The sequence below is a fragment of the Buteo buteo genome, chromosome 3 (genome assembly GCF_964188355.1).
Source record: "Buteo buteo chromosome 3, bButBut1.hap1.1, whole genome shotgun sequence".
Taxonomy (NCBI): Eukaryota; Metazoa; Chordata; class Aves; order Accipitriformes; family Accipitridae; genus Buteo; species Buteo buteo.
In genome coordinates, this window is record NC_134173.1 from 18,519,455 (window position 1) to 18,538,070 (window position 18,616).

An 18,616-nucleotide genomic window follows, 5' to 3' on the forward strand; every position below is an offset into this window, starting at 1 on the left:
ACTCTTCGCTGAGGAATCCAGTAAGAAGAAAGGAGGCAATGGGCACAATTTTAAATATAGGAAATTCTATTTAAGCATAAAGAAAAGATTTTAATGTCAACATGACCAAACACCAGAACAGGTTGCCCAGAGAGGACCCAGAGAGACTATAGGGTCTCCATCCCTGAACATATTCAAAATGTGACTGACCTTGACCAACCTGCTCTATTTGACCTGGCTTTGAGCAAGAAGAAATGGACAAGATAATCTCCAGGAGTGCCTTCTGACCTCAACCATTCTGTGATTTGCCTGTGTTTGAGAACATTTTAGCATTCATATCAAACTGAGGGTGACCTAAACTTGTACAAATTGAGGGTAGGGTCGATTAGAATCTGGATACACATTATCAAAACCCCTAATTGTTCATTTTGTGTCTAGAACAATAGGGATAAGGATAAATTAGAAAGAAAAGCAATTATGGCAGTACACAGTCAGGTGCACAATCCAACCAGTCCTTCTGTATTTAAGTCTGCACCTTTCATCATTTAATCAGCTAAACCAAGTCAAACTTGCTAGCTACTGATTCCTTTCAGTGACCACATCAGAGAAGGGCTGTTTCTGTAACTTGAATGGGTCTGTAGTGTTCTGCCTGATAAGAAAAAGAACATGACACATTAAGGCAGAGAAGGTAGGTGTCTAGGATTACCAGATTGAAAATACACCTTTTTCAGACTTACACCACATCAGTATTTTTCAATTTTATCAAGTAAAAGACTTTATCCACATGCTAAAGACAATTGTTTCATTAAAAAAAATAGAAGGGGAAGACATAGCTAAAATTCAGAAACTTGACTGCAGAACATCAATAGCCTAGGAATCTCTGAAAAACTATGGGCTGACAGACCAAGTAACTCCAGAAGTGAAGTAGGGAGAAAAAGGAAAATGAGATAGTGACAGTACACCTGACTCACTACAGGATCATGGCATTCCAATGAAACTATCCTAACAAACAGTGGCACCTGCCAGGATTCAAATGATCAATATAAAAAGCAGTGAGCTGACATGAAAGTCTAAATATAGCCATATTCAAGTTCATAGTTACACTTAATAGGAAAATAAAAAAGAAATACCTTTGCTTTACTTTTGGTAGCAGTTTCTATATTAATGCTTTTATGTATTCCAGCTGCAGTATCCATACTATGCCATGCACCTTCAAGGCTGGTAGAACTTGCATATTCTTTTGTTTGTGCTTCTAAGTCATCTAAGAACAAAGAAAAAGACAGGGAATTAATTTACAGTAAGTAAATCCTCTAAACACCTCCAATCTTGGGATACACATCCTGCCTTAATGTTCTATAGAGGAAAAAAAAAGAGCTGTTCTAAAGGCACAAATCCAAATACTGCAATTGTATGTAAACTTTGAGTACTGTACAGGAAACAAGTCACAAAATTAGCTGGCATTATGAATACCATGCTCACAGTCTTCAAATTTTATTTTCAGGTAGCTTATCATATTAACATAAGCTAAACAAACCTTTTCATAAAATGGTGTTTACAAGATAATATGAATATAGATCAAACTCCAGTAGAAAACCAGAAGAGTTAAATCTGAGTAAAGCTAATGCTGAAGACAGGGTTTGACTGAGGCAGATAGCAGTGAACTGGTGATTTTGAAGGATTATGTTTAGGAAGGACTGGTATGTTTCTGAAACCATCAAAACCACAAATAATCTTCTTGAATAGGAGATCAAAGCCGGACTAGGAGGTATTGTTCATATGAGATCTAGAGGCTATCATTTCAACAAATGAGTTCCTGCTTGAAGGAAAACATCTGGACTCCCTAGAAGACTAAAACCAACTTTTGAAGATGCTCTGATTGGTGAGAAAGCAAGTATGAAACAACAAACATTTGGGGTTTGTTTGGGGGGGTGGGGGTGGGGTGTGTTGTGTTGGTTTTTTCTTCCCCCCCGCTTCTGTTCTTATAGTAGACATTTGGAGTTTGGACATACTTCATATTTCAAGTAACACCCTCCTCAGGTTGCTGACTTCTCAGCTTCCTCTCCATCTGCTGCTCCTTAAGCAGGAATAGCACACTGGTATTGCTGATAAAGATTATTATTGCCAGTACTACTGAAAATCAGGAGGCAGTAACTTTTAATATCTTGGCCACAAAGTGACCCAAATACCTTCTTTCTTTAGCATTTCTAGCAACCCTCATATCAAAAGAAATGCAGACCACATTAGGGTATTTTTCTATTGTTCAAAGCAACAATTGTAACTGTACTTTAACTGATCAGACGTCATGAACTCAATGAAACCCCGGTATTTTTTGAAAAAAATCCCAACTATTGCATAGTGAATTTAAGCACACTAACACCAGATTTAAAAAATCATTATAGACCCTTTAAAAATATTTGCAAGGTCCCAGCATGAGGAAAATTACAGCTCTAAAGCTCTTTCAAGAAAGCAGGCTCCTTAAAAGCCTGATGAACATTTTTCACCAATGTAAAAAAGTATTTAAGTCACTGTACAGACTGTACAAGCAGGTTCATAAAGATTGATGTTGCCACAGTTCTATCAGGAGCAGTAGAGATGCTTTAAATTGCACTCATCCTTTCCTAAACATACCTTATTAAGTTGATAGGCATACATATGCACCAAAATGCATGCTGTGATGTTTACATATAAAATTCTGGACGAATGTCCTAAATTACTACTTTAAGTTAAGCAGGTATCATGGGAGCATAACTCTTTTTTCTTTTTTTTTTGTTTTAAAGATGGCAGGAAAATATGTAGACTATGTTTTATGCACACACTGTCAGTTCAGCTACAACCTGAACTGTCTTCCTTCTTTCCCTGTATCCTCTATACCTATATGAGCAAACAGACCAATTTTCTGGGGTTTTTTGTTTGATTTGTTTTTGGCAACACCTTTATACAGTTTTTTCAACAGGAAAACTCTGAACAGACTTTAATAATTACAAGACATTCTGGTCGTTACCCAGTATCTGGAAATGCTGAAATATCCAAGACAATTTATGGTAGTATTTGGTATTAGAATGTTCTCTCTTGTAAGCATTTAGGTTCTCTGCTTTTCTGCGGGGAGACAGGGTAAGAGAGGTGCTCACAGCAAAAAAAGATATTTGGTGAATGAAAACTAAAGTCTTTCTATAAGAGATTACTCTTAATAGTCTTTAATAGCTATATACAAGTAATTCTTAACTACCATTATAACCACTGTCTAGGGCTGCCCCTTCTGTTCTATAATTACCTGGAAACACCTCAGACAATTGTGACATCTCTTGGCCAGTGTCACCTCCTGATGAATCAGATTGCCTTAGCAAAGCAACAGGTTGCCTTTTCTTCGGAGATGTAATATAGTAACCAAACGATGGCTATAAAAATAAATAATAAATAAAATTACCCCTGGAATACAGCATGAGTAAATTTAATCATTAATGAATAGGTTCAGTGGGCTTGCAAAGCTGTTTCAGCCACAGTGCCTCCACAGTTGGTGTCTGGCTTTCATACCACTGAGAAATAACATACGCCTCCTAGCATTGCAAATGGCTAACCCAAACACACACACTTCCAATATATACATAAAATAAACTAACAACTTACTTATACCAGTTAGACAAAAGAAAGTGCATACGCTCTCATCATCTCTGCCTGGAGTCATGCTCTGCTGCTCAGCACCAGGACAGAACACGCCAACTCTACCAATTGACCAGTACACCACTGAATTACACAGGCGTATTTGACGACTTCCTCCCATTGTACATACTTGCCCACTTTTTTTTACTGAAGTTGGGCATTTGCCTAGATAGCACATCAACTATCAATAGCCATTCAAAGATACCCTCACTGTTCAAATACCCCTGTCCGACCAGCATTTCATTCAAATACTACGTGGATCATTTGCTTGGACCTCCAACGTAGACCCTGTATATGGTGTACTTTTCTCTCTCTAATACTACACATAATTAGTTCCTGACCAAAAGGTGAAGATCCAGATTCATCCATAACACCAGCTAGCCCTTCACATCAGAAATTCCAAGTGGGAAACAAAAGCCAATCTAGACCTGTCACGTATAGAGAATTTCCTTCACAAGTGAACATAAGGAAGTAGCTCTCGGAAAGAGTTAGTTACGATATAAAAAAAAAGCCCAAAAGTAGTGCTAGCTGTTGTTCTTGTACCTTCCTTGTGTCTTAATACTGAGATACATACCCGTTTCACATCACTGCCTCCACCAAGACAACCAAGAGCTTCAGATCTCTGACCAAAGAACTCTCCCAAAGACAAACGTAAATAACTGGCATCTTTGTCAAGATCAGATGTTCTCAGCAGAATGCAGCTATTGGCAGATTTCCATGAGGTATCTCCTAATTCAGATGCATTTAGAATGTCTACTTTTTCCGCCTGCAGACAAAGAGATTTCAGAAGTTGTAACTCGTAAATAGAGAACTATTCTGCTTACATTGAGATAATTAGTTACCTGCACAATTTTGTGTGCTTTTTCAAATTCTTCCTGGTCTTGTGCAATCATAGCTGCTGCTTCAGCTTAAAAACAAAGAGAACATTTATTAAAATAAGGCATAAGTTATTAAGTGCTGTCATTACTATTTTGCATCATTAAACTAAATTTTGAGCAACAGATGTTGCAATATTTCATTCTACATCTGAGACAGTTTGGAACACACTACGAGTTATTCCATCCCATTATGGTGAGAAAAGTTCATATGAAATCCATTTTAAAAGAGTACTCCCTGGATTTTTAGGGGCCAAAGTAAAATCAGCATTTAACTAACTAGCGTAGTGGTGAATAAAGAAAGTCTCTTACGGCCTTAATCCCAAACCAAACTATAACTTTTCATAGGTTATGCTACCCATACTAGCTAGAATTGAGCATTATATGGTTAATTCCAAACAAACTTTCACTACATTCAGTTTTGAAAATTTCATCAAGGTGGTACCTGTGAATTAGAGCAAAAGAAACAGACTGGTTTGTACCAGTTCATGAAACACGTGTGCAAATTAACAGGCCAAATACATCAATACTTCTTTTAAATTCAAATGCTTGTATTATTTTCACAATTACCATTCACAGAACAATGAACACTTAAAGTCTCTTCACTGAAATGATGTGAAAAACTGCTGATCAAGAGATATTGCTCTACCACCTTATTTCAGTGTTATTGTATAATTAAGTCCATCAAAACTTATAAAATATGTGGCCTTGTACACACTGCATCCCTCGTCACAGAGGACACAGGGCAAATGGAGGAATACATTAAGAATGGACACAAACTTGTAACTTAAATACAGCTATTGTCCATAAAATTACTTACGGGAAGTTGCAATACATACTCTGAGGAAAGAAACAAAGTTGGAATACATCTTTATTGAGCAATCCAACTGTGTTTCCTAAAGGCAACCTAGCACTATCAGTGACACATGGTTAGATCCAGTTGAACTCTAAGTCAGTATCAGTTTTTCCTTAATCCTCTGTATAAGCCATACAGCTCTCTGAAGACTTCCTGAAGCACCAAACTGTCAAGTGAGCAATCATGCACTATTGTATACAAGAATACACTGTGTGCACAGTTTGCTGACAGGAGATAGACATGTCATAAATGAGACTCAGAAGCATCGCATGTAACATTTCCTTTCTGTCCCTACAAATAAACTTTCTCAGCTGTCAAACATCACACTTGAGCATTGCAGACAGACAGGCAAACTAGCAGCCAGAAAAATGCTAAAAACATTGAATCTGTAAGTGCACATCTTCTATCACATAGACAGGTAAGCCAATCGGCTCAAAAGGAGAATTGCTTTAAAAACCTATCAGGTGGGAAAAAGCTAAACAGCCTTGGAAAAATTTACAACAGCCAAATATTGTAATCACTCGACAAACTGAGTCTGAGATGCAGGAAATTGTCTGAAATATCCTGGCATTTGAAAAAATAATGGAGGCACTCTGCTTTACTGACGTAGTAGATAGGGAAGTTTGTACCAAATTGGATCACATCTGCTTGTTCCAGCAGAAAACCACTACAGTATTGAAAAACATTATTTCAACTAATCAACCCTGTTTGATCACTCCTTCAAAATAAATAATTCTAGACAGCAACATATACAGCATTCTCTTTGAAAGAAAGAAGAGCATTGAGTGGACCGTGGACATGTTTAGAATACATTGGCCAATCCATATATCAATTTCAGAAAAGACTAGGAGAAATGCTGTTGCACACATTGCTTGAATCTATCTAGTAAAACAGATGACCAGATGACATTTTGGTGCTAAGGAATCGACTTGTCTACGGCACTACGTGCATATTATCCAAGCCTGTATGACAAACATACAGACTCTCATGAAGATCAGTCTGAGATAGCTTAAGTAAACTAAACAACTTTTTAAGTAAACAGGAGTTCAAAAAGCCTGGAAATTGTTAGAAGAGAGTCCGTAAAGCCCCTCAATAAGCTCCAACATTTTTCAGTACCAGTACCATTTTTCAGCATCAAGACATTCCCAAGGGGTTCACAAAAGAAATCACCAGCTAGTGAATTCAGCAGCTCTTTTCACATTCTAGCTGATTTTGTAGAAATTTCTTGTTTACAATTACTTCCTGTCTTATAACCATCATGCAATACAGAATGACTACTGTTTACTTTCTTGAAAAAAAGGATAACAATAATTAAAGTCCAAAGGAAAAATTGTGGAAATGACAGCTACAGGAGTTACTTTTGCTCATACAATAGGTACCAGTGACACATTAGAATGCCTTTTGAAACAAAACAAAAGACTCTTCACAGGAACAGTAGGGAACACGGAAAGAAGCTATCAACTATAATATCATTATAGGCTACTATCAACATCAGCTTTCAAATAATTTGTATTATCTAAAGCCTGGAGGCTTTGCAACACCAAATACTGATTTGTTGAATTAAAAAAAAAAAAAAAAAAAGACGACGAAAGTTTACTTAACACCATTACAGATAACAACAGCTATCTAAAAAAGATTACATACATCCAGTAATGAACTCCTCATTTATTTTAACATCTTCAGACAGATTTAAATCTTGTTCTTCATCAAATGAAGTATAATATGCAAGATCAGTCACCCATTTGCCCTCTTCATTTTGATAAACAATGCTGTGTGGTAAGTCACCTGAAAGACATATCAAATACTACACTGTTGCTTAAATTAAAAAGGAATATGGCAAAGTCTCTTTAGTTTAGATTAAGGAGTTCACTTGCCAGAAGTCAGCAACAAGTCAAAAAAGCATAGCTCAAGTTGCTGCAACTGCAAGATTAAACTAGTTTCATCATCAAATAAACAAGTGCAATATACAACAGTCAGGTTTGTTGGTTTGGTTTTTTTTAAAAAAAAAAAGTCAAAATTTATTCACGCTACATTGGTTTTTATTACCAACCTGCACAACTAAAGAAAAATGCATAGCTTACAATTTTATTTCTTTTTCCATGCAACGAAGTCTGGTCACAATTGTATAGATGCATTATACCTAAAGCAACCTACCTTTGTCTGTGGTAACTAAACTTATGTTCTCACAGCTGTCTGCAGTTGGAGACAGATAAGTATCAGGAAGACCAACTTCACACTCAGTTGCATCTGTCAGCTGTGCATTTGCACTAAGAACTTGAGGAGTGGTGGAGTGCCTCAAAAATCCTCTTGCTGTGTGTAGTACTTCTGCATCAGAAGAAGCAGCCTGACACTCAGAGGACTGTATTTCCTGCTTTGGAAGGACATCCAAAACATCACCTTTATGGCTGTCCATACACTGAAGTGAACCCAATTGCGACTCTGCAGCCGTGCAGGAATCTAGCACACCTCCAGTAGTCACGGAATTCTTAGAAAACAATAACCATTTGAAAAGTGTCAGAATTGCAGTTGTTAACTGTTTGTGCTAACAGTTCTAGGTACAAAATAGTGCAAGATAACCATGTTTGAAAAATATATCTAAAAACAAAGTGGTGTTATTTTTTTGTACAGAAAGGTTGGGTTGTTAGTTCAACCTCTTAACAAGTTTAAATACACTGCCACCTTCTACTACAGTCTTACTCTATATGATAAACAGAAGTTTATGACAATTTCATACCAGTTGCTGTACTGCTCTGGGCAGCACTTCTCTTTGCACAGGACATCCAGTTATTCCTTGATTTTGTGAATCTTCATCACTGGCATTTCCAGAGTCTACTCCTGTCACAGCCTGGTAAGTGTCAGGAATCTGAAAGTTCTCCTTTTAAAAAAAAATTAAGATTTAAGTTACACTAGAACAGATATACCAAAGAAAAAAAAAAGATTTTAAGAGTACAGTTGTTTTTACAATGTTAAAAAAATTCTCTAGTAAACAGATTATCATACTTTGTTCACTCATATGCCACTGCCAGAGGCATCTCTAGCTGCTAGCACCACCACCAAGGACAATCGTTCCTGGCTATGCCAATCCACGAATCTGCCTCCAAGGCCATACACAGCAAGAAGATGGGAGGATCTCTTCTTATTCCTACTACATCCCTTCATTCCCTTTAGCAAGGGCACCATGCTGCTACTCTTCCTGTTCTGGTTGACCCACTGCTAGATGAGGACTCCAAATCCAACTCGGAACGTGTTCTACTTGCCCAACTGCCTATCTACAATGGCAGTGAAGCAGGAACATCTATCCTACACAAATAGAGAAGACCTGAGGTCAGAGAGCAGAACTGTGTTATTCTCACTCTTCAAACAGCCACCTATCCCTTTCTTCACATACAGCCGTAGATCAGCAACTGGCAGCCTATGCAGACTACTTTTACAGGGTTAACATATCACTTCTCACAGCTTGGAAACTCTGCTGTCAGTTGGGAAATTTCTGAAATTTCAGGAGCTACAGTTTATTTAACTGTTCCAATCAATCACACTTTCCCATTCTGGTCAAGCATGCAACTGCCAGGATTGCATCCACTGTTGCAAAGCCAAGAAAATGGAAAGGCACTTAATCCACAGCAATCTGTAACAGAGCTAACTGCTGCTCAAAGGCAAACCACAAGCCAGTCAGTTGCTGCTCTACACTTACCTTTCACACACTAACCAATTAGTTAAGAGACTTGTTCACTCTCCTGTAAAAACGAGTCTCTGTGATGCTATACACTTAATAAAACCTTGGACATTGCTAGCCAAGATAATAAACCAGTGATCAAAGATTTTTATAAACTAGTTGTATGATAGAAAAGAAGTGCCAGCATGTTACTTCAATAGTTATAGAAACAAAAAATAAAACAGAATGTTACAGTTAAAACTGTAAGTCTAATTAAGAATAGCAACAAGTTAAACTACTGAAAATAGTTCTGTCACAGAACCATCATATTAAAATGAAGCAATTCCTACACAGACAATAGGCCCATCTCCTGGACATTACAAGCAAGTTACAAGCAAGATCAAAAGATGGCCTTAGTTTCAGTTTAACCGACCAGCTTGCTGGGGCTGAAGGGAACAGGGTAAAGCAAGCATTTTATAGGTATTAGCTTTTTTTATGGAGATTTGTCTTTCATCAAAAATTCTTTGCATTCAGAAGCTGGTAATCAAAATTTAAATCATGCCTTCACAAGACAATGCTATCAGTATAGGCTTCTGCTTAGTTACCAATGATATAATTTCCCCTTAGTGAACTTGAGAGGATCCCAAACGTTTATCTACAAACATTTTACCATCTCTGACACTAAAAACCACCACTAGGAAGCTGAGAGGGGAAGCAAGGTATGTAAGAAACATTCATACCTTAAAGCATTCAAGAGAATGCCTCAGAGGTACAGTAAGTTCAGACCAGCATAAACAATCCAAAACTCTAAAAGCAATTTTTACTTTTGAAATAAGGATTAAGAATTGCAGTATTAAGTAGTCCAGCAGAAAAAGTCCATCTTCAGGAAATATTACTGATGTTATATTAATTACAGGATTTCTCTGAAGACAAGTCTCCATCATCCCAGAGAAGGGACAGAAAACCAGTCTCAGCAGTTTGGGATTGGTTTCTTCCCTCTTTGCAAGATCAAGTAACAGAATTGACTGCACAAGGTTCTCTACCAGAGCTGCTTATCAGAAGAAAGGAGAAGGCTATACACAGGACAATGAGGAGTGTGAGGAGCAGGGTTAGACAGGGGTGAGAAACCTGAATGGAGACCTGAGTAAAGATGACAGCATAATAGGAAACTCTTCAGCTTTGCTGCAAGCCTTCCTGACTAAAGCCTCTCGGGACAGCCAGCTACTTACCCAATTCCACCTTATCTCATAAGCAGCAAGACCTTCTGTAACAAACAGATGAATCAGCTGCTAGCTCTGCACTACAAGGAAGAGGAAAATAAATACAAAAATAGCTACCTAGCTTCTTTCCTTTTTTTTTTTTTTTCCTTCCCCCAGAGAAAACCTTGCAGAGGGAACAGGAAAAAGTCAGAAGCTCACTCAGATGGCTTTGTTTCTAGTTTAGAGCTGTATTTGCTATCTTTACATTTTAAAAGAATCCTTTGGTGTACAGGCTACCTGTTGGACAGTATTTGGGTTTGTCAGGAAAGAAAAAAAAAAATTCACCCTGGCAGACAACCCTCAATGATGCTAATGTTTAAGGGCCATTGGGCATGCTGAGCTTTGAACTTCACTTTAAACCTACCTGAAGTGAGCCATTTTCAGAAAGCTTCAGTGCTGTACAGCATTCTGAGAGTTTCTGTATGTCGGTGTCTCCTCTTGTCATTTCTGGTTGTATCAGCTGCTCAAAATAGGCTTCTAGTTGGTTATCAAAGAACTCTTCATCATCAATATCGTCATCTATTGAAAGAGAAAAAGATATCCTATTCACCTTTCATGGACATTTTATATCACCTGACATATTATCAAAGCAACTCCATAATTTTTAATACATTGAGTCTCACAACACAGTCACACAGTCAGAGCAGACTTATCCTGGTCTTCCCTTAAAATAAGTGGGTCACAGAAACATGCAATTGTCTTACTCCGTGACTAGTGATAAACAGCAAAACAAAATGACTATAAGCTATCATTTTAAGTCCCAGGCTATGAAGTGACTCATCTTCCTCCACATGATCTATACACCACCACATTCCAACTAGCAAATCATATATGTACTCACAAGTTAAAAGTAAAATATATGTAACATTTTTCAAACTTGACACAACATGATTGAAGCATAGTTCTGTATTTCAATGGCAAAAAATGTTAAGTGCTATTACTAAGAACAGTACTATTCCTATTTGCAAAGTGACAAGTTTTCAAGACAACAGTTTTTCTTGGTTTGAGGCTGTTTTTTTAATTTGTGGGGACTGGGAGGAGAGGAGAGTTTCCATGGCTTTTGTTTGTGTGTTTTAAAGACTCAAACATCAGTCAGCTTTTTAGGGCATGGTTAAACACACTCTTAAAACCATTTTAAAACATGAAGAAACACGTAAAACATGTAAAAACATTGTAAACCAAGAAGTTGTTTGACATCTTTACTTTTTATTCTTTCATTTCCAGGAAACAGTATCCTGTTTGTGTTTTTCCTTATTAAATAAACAGTATACTCAAACAGGCCTTGCATCTATAAACTCACTCATTTATAAACTCTATTTTGTTTTCCACCTAATTAAAGAAACGTTAATTTTCAGGTTGCTGGTAATGGTTTAAGATTTCTCCATCAATTCTGCCTTTGGAGTATATTTCAATTCTTCACCCCCAAAAAGGTAATTCTTAAGAATCTTCTCAGTATTTCCTTCTGCCAAAGAGGTCTACACAATGCCAAGCACACAAGTAAGCCATCATTACTTTTGCATTCCCAGTTTTGCCAGTGCCCTGTACAAAGAGCCTGATTTAGAGAAGCACACTCTTTAAACAAAATCAGATTTAGTTGAATTGGAAGTTAAGGATGCTCAGCAACTTTGATATTACAGCAAACTAATCAGGATCTGTTACATTTGAGAGTCAATAAATGAAAATCTGAATCATGGCTCTGTTTCCACGTATGATACTGGAGAAGATGGAGAGACTGCAGCAGGCTAAGTTTCTTCAATTTTTCAAAAAGGACTAATACATACCCTCAGAACAAACATCCATAGAATGCTTTAAAAATTATAGAAGGATTAGTTAGTTACCTGAATGGTAGACAAATACCTATAATTCAAATTCAAATTAACAACACAATAATTGTTTTAATCTCATTTACCTATGTCTTGATTTCTTCTTTGTGAAACTGAAATAATCATCTGCTATCTTCCAAATAACGAGAAAGCAGATTAATGTATTTTACCTCAGATACCAGAGACTTCCTCCTTATTTTTAGAAATACTCACCTGCCAAATTTACACTGAATTGCATGACAAAAATTAGTACACTGCACACTGACCAGGAAAAATAGAAAGATCAGTTAGCTTCACCAGTATTGGAACCATGAATAGGCAAGTATTTCCAGCTAATGACTACCAGCTCCTTAAGAGGGCAGTTAGAAGTAATTCCACCCCCTTGGGTGAAAGAAAACAGTATTTTTACTCAGCAAACTATTAACTTCATTATTATACGCTTAATGCACAAGTGAAGTTAGACAAGAAAGAACAAGGAGACTTCAACAGACAGTCATGACATCTGTAGATGTCATGGGAGAAATCCAGTAACCCTACTTGAATGCAGGGCTGCTTGATCTCAAGACGGCATCAAACCTATTTATCACTCTGCATTCCTTGTTTTTGGTGCATCTGAGGACATACCCTGTCATCCTTCATATTATGTGCAAAGTCAGCTGCATTAATAAAGAAGAGCATGTCTGTGCTTCAGCAGCAGCCACTGGAAGGGCACAGAAATTTCAAAACTCTTGTTTAGTTACAAGTTACAGAACTCAAGCTCTCACTTTTATCCCTGCAGGTAAACTAGACTTCCAACTTGGGTGTCACTCTGCGTGTGTAGCATCTAAAGAGATCTGAAACTCAAATAAAAGTTAATTCTAACTGCATGTGTATGTTCTTCATCGTGAAAGTTTATCTCTACTAATCTAAACTGAGACTGTAGCTAGGGTTATCACTTTATTAAATGAATGCCCACATTTCTACCTGTATTTTTGATTCACAGTAACTGAGGACTGTTAATTTTTTAGAGTAAACTTCCAATTGTGATTTTCTCTGACAAATTCCACAGCCACCTACTCCCACTACAATTTTAAAACAGCCAGTTTCCCAACGAACAGTTTTCCTTAATGTTCCTAATACTGGTTTTTGATCAAGCGCAATCCTATATTAAATACTTTGGTAAAACAATAGCTTTCTTCTCAAGTATGCAATAACATTGTGTTATAATTCTAGACTCAGCTACCCAGGGTTATAAATACACTTACCAGTGGAATCTTCTTCTGAGCTTGCAAGAGATGAGAGTTTCTCATTTTCCAAAAAACTTAAAAGGCTATTACTAAGATGATCACTTGAGCTTTCACCTTCTATCAGCTTTTCAGAAGGTTCAAATGGACCAACCTGTCAAAAGCATCCATACAGAAATGTTTCTAGGAGTTACTAGCTATTGCATAAATTCAGTGAATAATAAACAATTAATGAGGTTGATAATATTCCAAAACTCCACCCCCTCCTTTTTTTTTTACCCTACTTATCCCAGCAAACATTCTAGCTCCAATGGACTTTGACTGTTGAGTTCCAGAACAGATACATGCAAGAAACGCAGGGATCATAAAGGGGAAAGAGGGTAAAAGCATCTGAATGACACCAAACTTAAACCTCAAAAATAAAATACTGAACCACTGCGTTAAAGAGTTTACACTTGAAAAAATTGGCCGCCCATTCATTAAGCTGCAATCCCAACTTAAAAGTACAAAGACAACTCTCAATAGTTTCCTATGCTGCTAAAACAGTGCCTCTTCAGAAATCATACACCCAGATCGACCCTTTGCTAATAGTTTCTTCAAATGAACCTACTAAATTACTTATAAAGCAGTACTTCAGCTGAATCTAGCTAACTATAAATATCGTATCTTTTATATACCTGAATGATTTTTAAAAACAGCACAATGTAATGCCTGGTCTGGATTTAGTCTCACGTTCTTTCTTATAAACAGATCATCTTTTACAGACAGCAAAAAAAGTCAAAGTTCAGAAAGTAAAAAATTTGAAAGGGACTTGAATAATGGTTTTCAGGTGACAGTCTGTGAGCATTCAACTGCAACTCACTAACCACTGTGATCCCTAGAAAAATCAAACAAAAGAAAACTAAATCAATTTATTAAATACCAGCTGACACATTAAGGAGTACATCTTGGACAGCATCTGGTTGCAGCCTGAGGCACATTTTCTGTAAGGGCCACAAGATCTTCCATTCCTGTCTGCCTTGTGTCTCTGTGCCCATAGTTGTCAGCTTCTCTAACACAGTAGATAAAAACAGCTGAAGCACAGCCCTACCCATCAATACCTGCAGCTATTTGCTAGCTCTGGGATAGCCACATACGCACACACACACACCCCCCCAAAAAAAAAAGGCAGCAGTAAGAATGTGTTACTACAAATGGCCCAGTTTTTCATGTTACAGATATTGAAGAAGTCATCTGAACTAACATTCCTCAAAGTAATTAATAAGTACAGGCCCAAGTCAAATCAGGTTGATATTGTCTACATAAATTTCCAAAAGCATTCCAAAAAGTTCTTCAAAAAGCTTTTCACTAAGCTAAACTACAATTGGGATTTAAAATGTAAGGTCATTACATTGATAAATAACTACAAGACAGCAGAGGCTAGGAGTAAACAACAATTTTCACAGCTGAAAAAGATTAGGTGGAGTCATACTCCCATGGCACTACTTCTGTTAAGTGATCTGCAAAAAGGAGGCAAAGTGAGGCATGACACATTCAGCATGCTAGCACTGTTACAAACTTAAGGGATATACGATATAACACAATAAACACAGTTCAGTTCCCTCCCTCCTCCTCTCACAGAATTAAGTCTATTACAAGATTAATGTTAGAAAACCTTTAATTTCACTGTATTTAGAAAAGCTTTCACCTTGTTATTCTCACTGTCTGGAAGAAAACATACTCCAGTTGACAAATCTGAAACAAGATAACGTATTGTAATCAGTACTTATTATGCTCTTATGTTATACTGCTAAGTGCTAACTCTTCTGTAAGATAGCAGACCAAGCTTCCTGAAGGTCTTGGCATACACCATAAAAATAAGCCTCAAACATACATGTTATCACAATACCAAAGTTTATATGTTCTTACAACAATGACCTAAAGTATCTGGGAGTAATTAAAAAGCCAGGGCTTCATCAGGGCTAGAACTGTAAAAATTATGAAAGACAATTACTGCCTCAATAAGGCAGTACAAAAAAGTAAGAAGTCCCAGGCTGCATTAGCAGAAGTAGGAACAAGTGTTCTGTTTCACAGTTGCATTTCACCTACTGGGCCAATTCTTTTTTTGGATCACTTGTAAGCAGCTTCCACTTGTCTTTGTGTTACATCCACACATAATCCAATTGCAAGTCCCACAACACAGAGAACATTTTAGATATGCACATACAGATTATGGCAAAAAAGGTTCCTAATTCTTAAGTAATAGATGGGAATAAAAGACAATTTCTGGACTAGAATCCTAAACCTTGAATAAACAACAAGTTAAAACCAATTTACTAAATACAATCAGGCACTATCAAGTCCGAACACAGGGCAGTCCCAGTTTTCCAAAGCATCATGATTTTTGTTGCCATAGTTACTGCCACTTCCTCAAGACTACAATAAGTGACTGAAGTCAACACTTCACTGTTAGAAGCGTGTTTTATAAGGGCCCATTTAGATTACAAACCGTAGTATTTTCTAATTGGACATGTTCTCTGTTAAATTAATACTCACCTCATGAAAACCTATGCAAACACTCAGATAAAGCTTAGAAAAGGAAAACGACTAGAAATACGTATTTACTAAGTATATTTACTGAATTTTAAGTAACGAGCAGAATTTAATCACAGGACTGGTATTAGCAAAAAACCCATACAAGTCCAATAGCAATAGCCACAATTTAAAATAAGTTACAAAGTATTATTTTGCTTCCACTACTCTACTCATACTTCAAAAAAAGCATAGTTCTCATAGCAAGTATTCCAAACTACTTTTTCATGCATCATCTCACTAGAAAAGTATGTTTCCAGCTTCTACAGCTGCAGTTAAAGATCATCTGTTACAGGTTGGAATAGGGCAAGAAGAGAGACATTAGTTAAAATACAATCTCATAGACTTACACCTACTGAAAGAGAAGGGGTACAAAACAACTTACATACACTTTTTCCACAAGTAAAGTTCCTGAAATTAATTCAGATTCCTACTAGCATTCTAGTTATGGCATTTTATAGCAAACATTATTCTCACCAGCTTCCTGTCTAGCTTCGTACTTTGGGGAGAAATCTAAGAACACAACGTCAACCACAAGCTTTCTCTGTTCTCACTTTGTTCAAATCAAAGAGATTCTTTTGCAGAGCCCACGTACACCATGCCATAAAGCAGTGAAAGGGTCAAGAAGACAACTATAGCTCAAAAAGTGAATTACACCCAGAATAAGTATACAATTTTTCTCAAATTTTAATACCTTCCAATCGTTCAAGTGGCAATACCTCAAGTAAGGTATCTTGACTGCGATTTGAACGCTCAATCACATTCTGATCCTGCTCTCCATATATTGAGTGGGATTCTTTCAAACTAACAGAAGTTGGCTGAGGTTCCTTAACTTGTGTAGCAACTTCCCTAGAAGGAGAAATATTTCAGTGAAAAAAATTAGTCAGCAAGATATATAGATCAACATTAGTATACAACATCTCTATAAAGATTTGATAAATTCTCATGCCTTCATCTCTAGGAAGTCAGCTGTTCCCATTAACATAGATTCTACAGGCCTATTACCTGTCATTTTACACTGCAGGAATAAATATCAAGATTACAAGGGCTTCAGTTTCACAATCTACTGTGTGAAACAAACAGTGAAATTTAATGTAACATGTGCCTCTACTTTTTTGTTTGTTCCTTTCCCTTTCATTTCTGCAAGAAGAGGGAAAAGTATAAGGGGAAAAGGGTCTATTCCAGGCGAGTTCCATGATCCATTTGAGAGCAAGTCAAACCCTAGACAAGATTTTCCTAAGTCCACAAAATCAGCATACCTTTCGTAACATTAAATTAGGGAGTAAATCATAAAGAACATAACTTACTGAAATTCCATATAGCTCTGTTAAATAACAGCTTCTATAATTCTGTAGGAAAGTTATTTTTCACTTCTGGTTTCATAGGACTTCCACACAGGCAGAGAAGTTAATCATGTAAGATGTTAAAATTTCCTCATGGAGTGAGCTGAGGCACACTTTTGCTTTAATATTTTATATATATGTAAATAAAACTAACATTTGAAAGTCTAAAATACAATTATTCCATGGGTTTTTTCACTTCAGTACAATCAAGACACTGACTCCCTCTCTTAAACCTTACATTCTTTGTTTGCATAGGGACATACTGCCTAGAGTGCTTTTATCAAAGATGCACATTGCTGTTTCTATTGCAACAACAGGAACAAATTTGACCTTGGTTAGAATAACCTATGCAACAGCTTCCAACATTTCCACCCCTTAGTAATGCTCTAAACTATTTCACTAACACTCATTATTTCCTAAGAAATAGCAATCACTGAGGCTACAAGGAAGCTAAATTTAATAGAAATTGACGTTCCTTTCTGTATACAAGCTGCATGATACTTACTTGGAACAAATTCAAATCAGTGCAAACTATTATTCACACACATGCCATGAACCAGAAACATCAGCTTAAATCTAGATTATGTAGTATAAACTAGGTAAATACAAGCAGATACAAATAAGTCAATTAATCATGCTTAGGAAAATTTTAATTAGTGTGGCAACAAAACAAACATTATAGTTTACAAAAGACAACAACAAACACTTCTGAAGATTCATTCCTGTCATGTACATGAAGCCCAATTAGTCAATTAACCAGCAGAACGCTGTTCACGTACGGTTGTACAGGCTAAGTGGTAGCATTGCGCAGGATGCTTTCACATAGCCCACCACTATTCATCTTCAGAAAACATGGAAGAGCTGGTTTAGTAGGAAAAGCTGCCCAGGCTGCCAAACACTGTAAGCTAACAGGCTACTGCACAGCTGAGCTCTCCGGTTACTGCCATCAGAAGGCCAGTAGTAGAAGCTGCTGCTAAGGTAGGCAATTCAATTCTTAAGTACTCCATAATTAGCGTTTAATACATATAAATCTACATACTGGTATGTGCATGTTAGGACAGAATTAGATTTCAACTATCTCACTTACATGTCATCACGAAAGCTTAGGGCAAATCTCTCCATTGGCTCAGGATCTGACTGACTACTGTGAGAAGATCCTGATAGAGTTGAATGTTTCCCTTCTAAATAGGATGCACGGATATCAGAAAGCCTGTAAAGGTGGGAAGGAAAAACATACAACAGAATCATTCTAATATGCACCTCTCCTGTTTTCCAAAGAATTGGGAAAAAAATATTGCATTGATGGCCACTAATCTCCTATAAGTTCAATTATTTGACTATTTTAGCATCTTCTAACCAATCTGTATTTACAGGTACA

General features: G+C 36.9%; 1 protein-coding gene across 1 annotated transcript in view; it reads right to left on the minus strand.

Annotated features, from left to right (window-relative positions):
• CEP192 (centrosomal protein 192) overlaps positions 1–18,616 on the minus strand; it is an 89,970-nt gene that overhangs the window by 53,624 nt on the left and 17,730 nt on the right. Inside the window, exons 12-23 of the mRNA XM_075024266.1 lie at positions 18,326–18,448; positions 16,590–16,744; positions 15,012–15,058; positions 13,346–13,478; positions 10,643–10,797; positions 8,102–8,242; positions 7,522–7,852; positions 7,012–7,152; positions 4,479–4,543; positions 4,211–4,402; positions 3,251–3,374; positions 1,110–1,240 (exon numbers count right to left, since the gene is read on the minus strand). Of these exons, the coding sequence (XP_074880367.1) occupies positions 1,110–1,240; positions 3,251–3,374; positions 4,211–4,402; positions 4,479–4,543; positions 7,012–7,152; positions 7,522–7,852; positions 8,102–8,242; positions 10,643–10,797; positions 13,346–13,478; positions 15,012–15,058; positions 16,590–16,744; positions 18,326–18,448 (1,738 nt within the window). The remainder of the gene's footprint in view (positions 1–1,109; positions 1,241–3,250; positions 3,375–4,210; positions 4,403–4,478; positions 4,544–7,011; positions 7,153–7,521; positions 7,853–8,101; positions 8,243–10,642; positions 10,798–13,345; positions 13,479–15,011; positions 15,059–16,589; positions 16,745–18,325; positions 18,449–18,616) is intronic.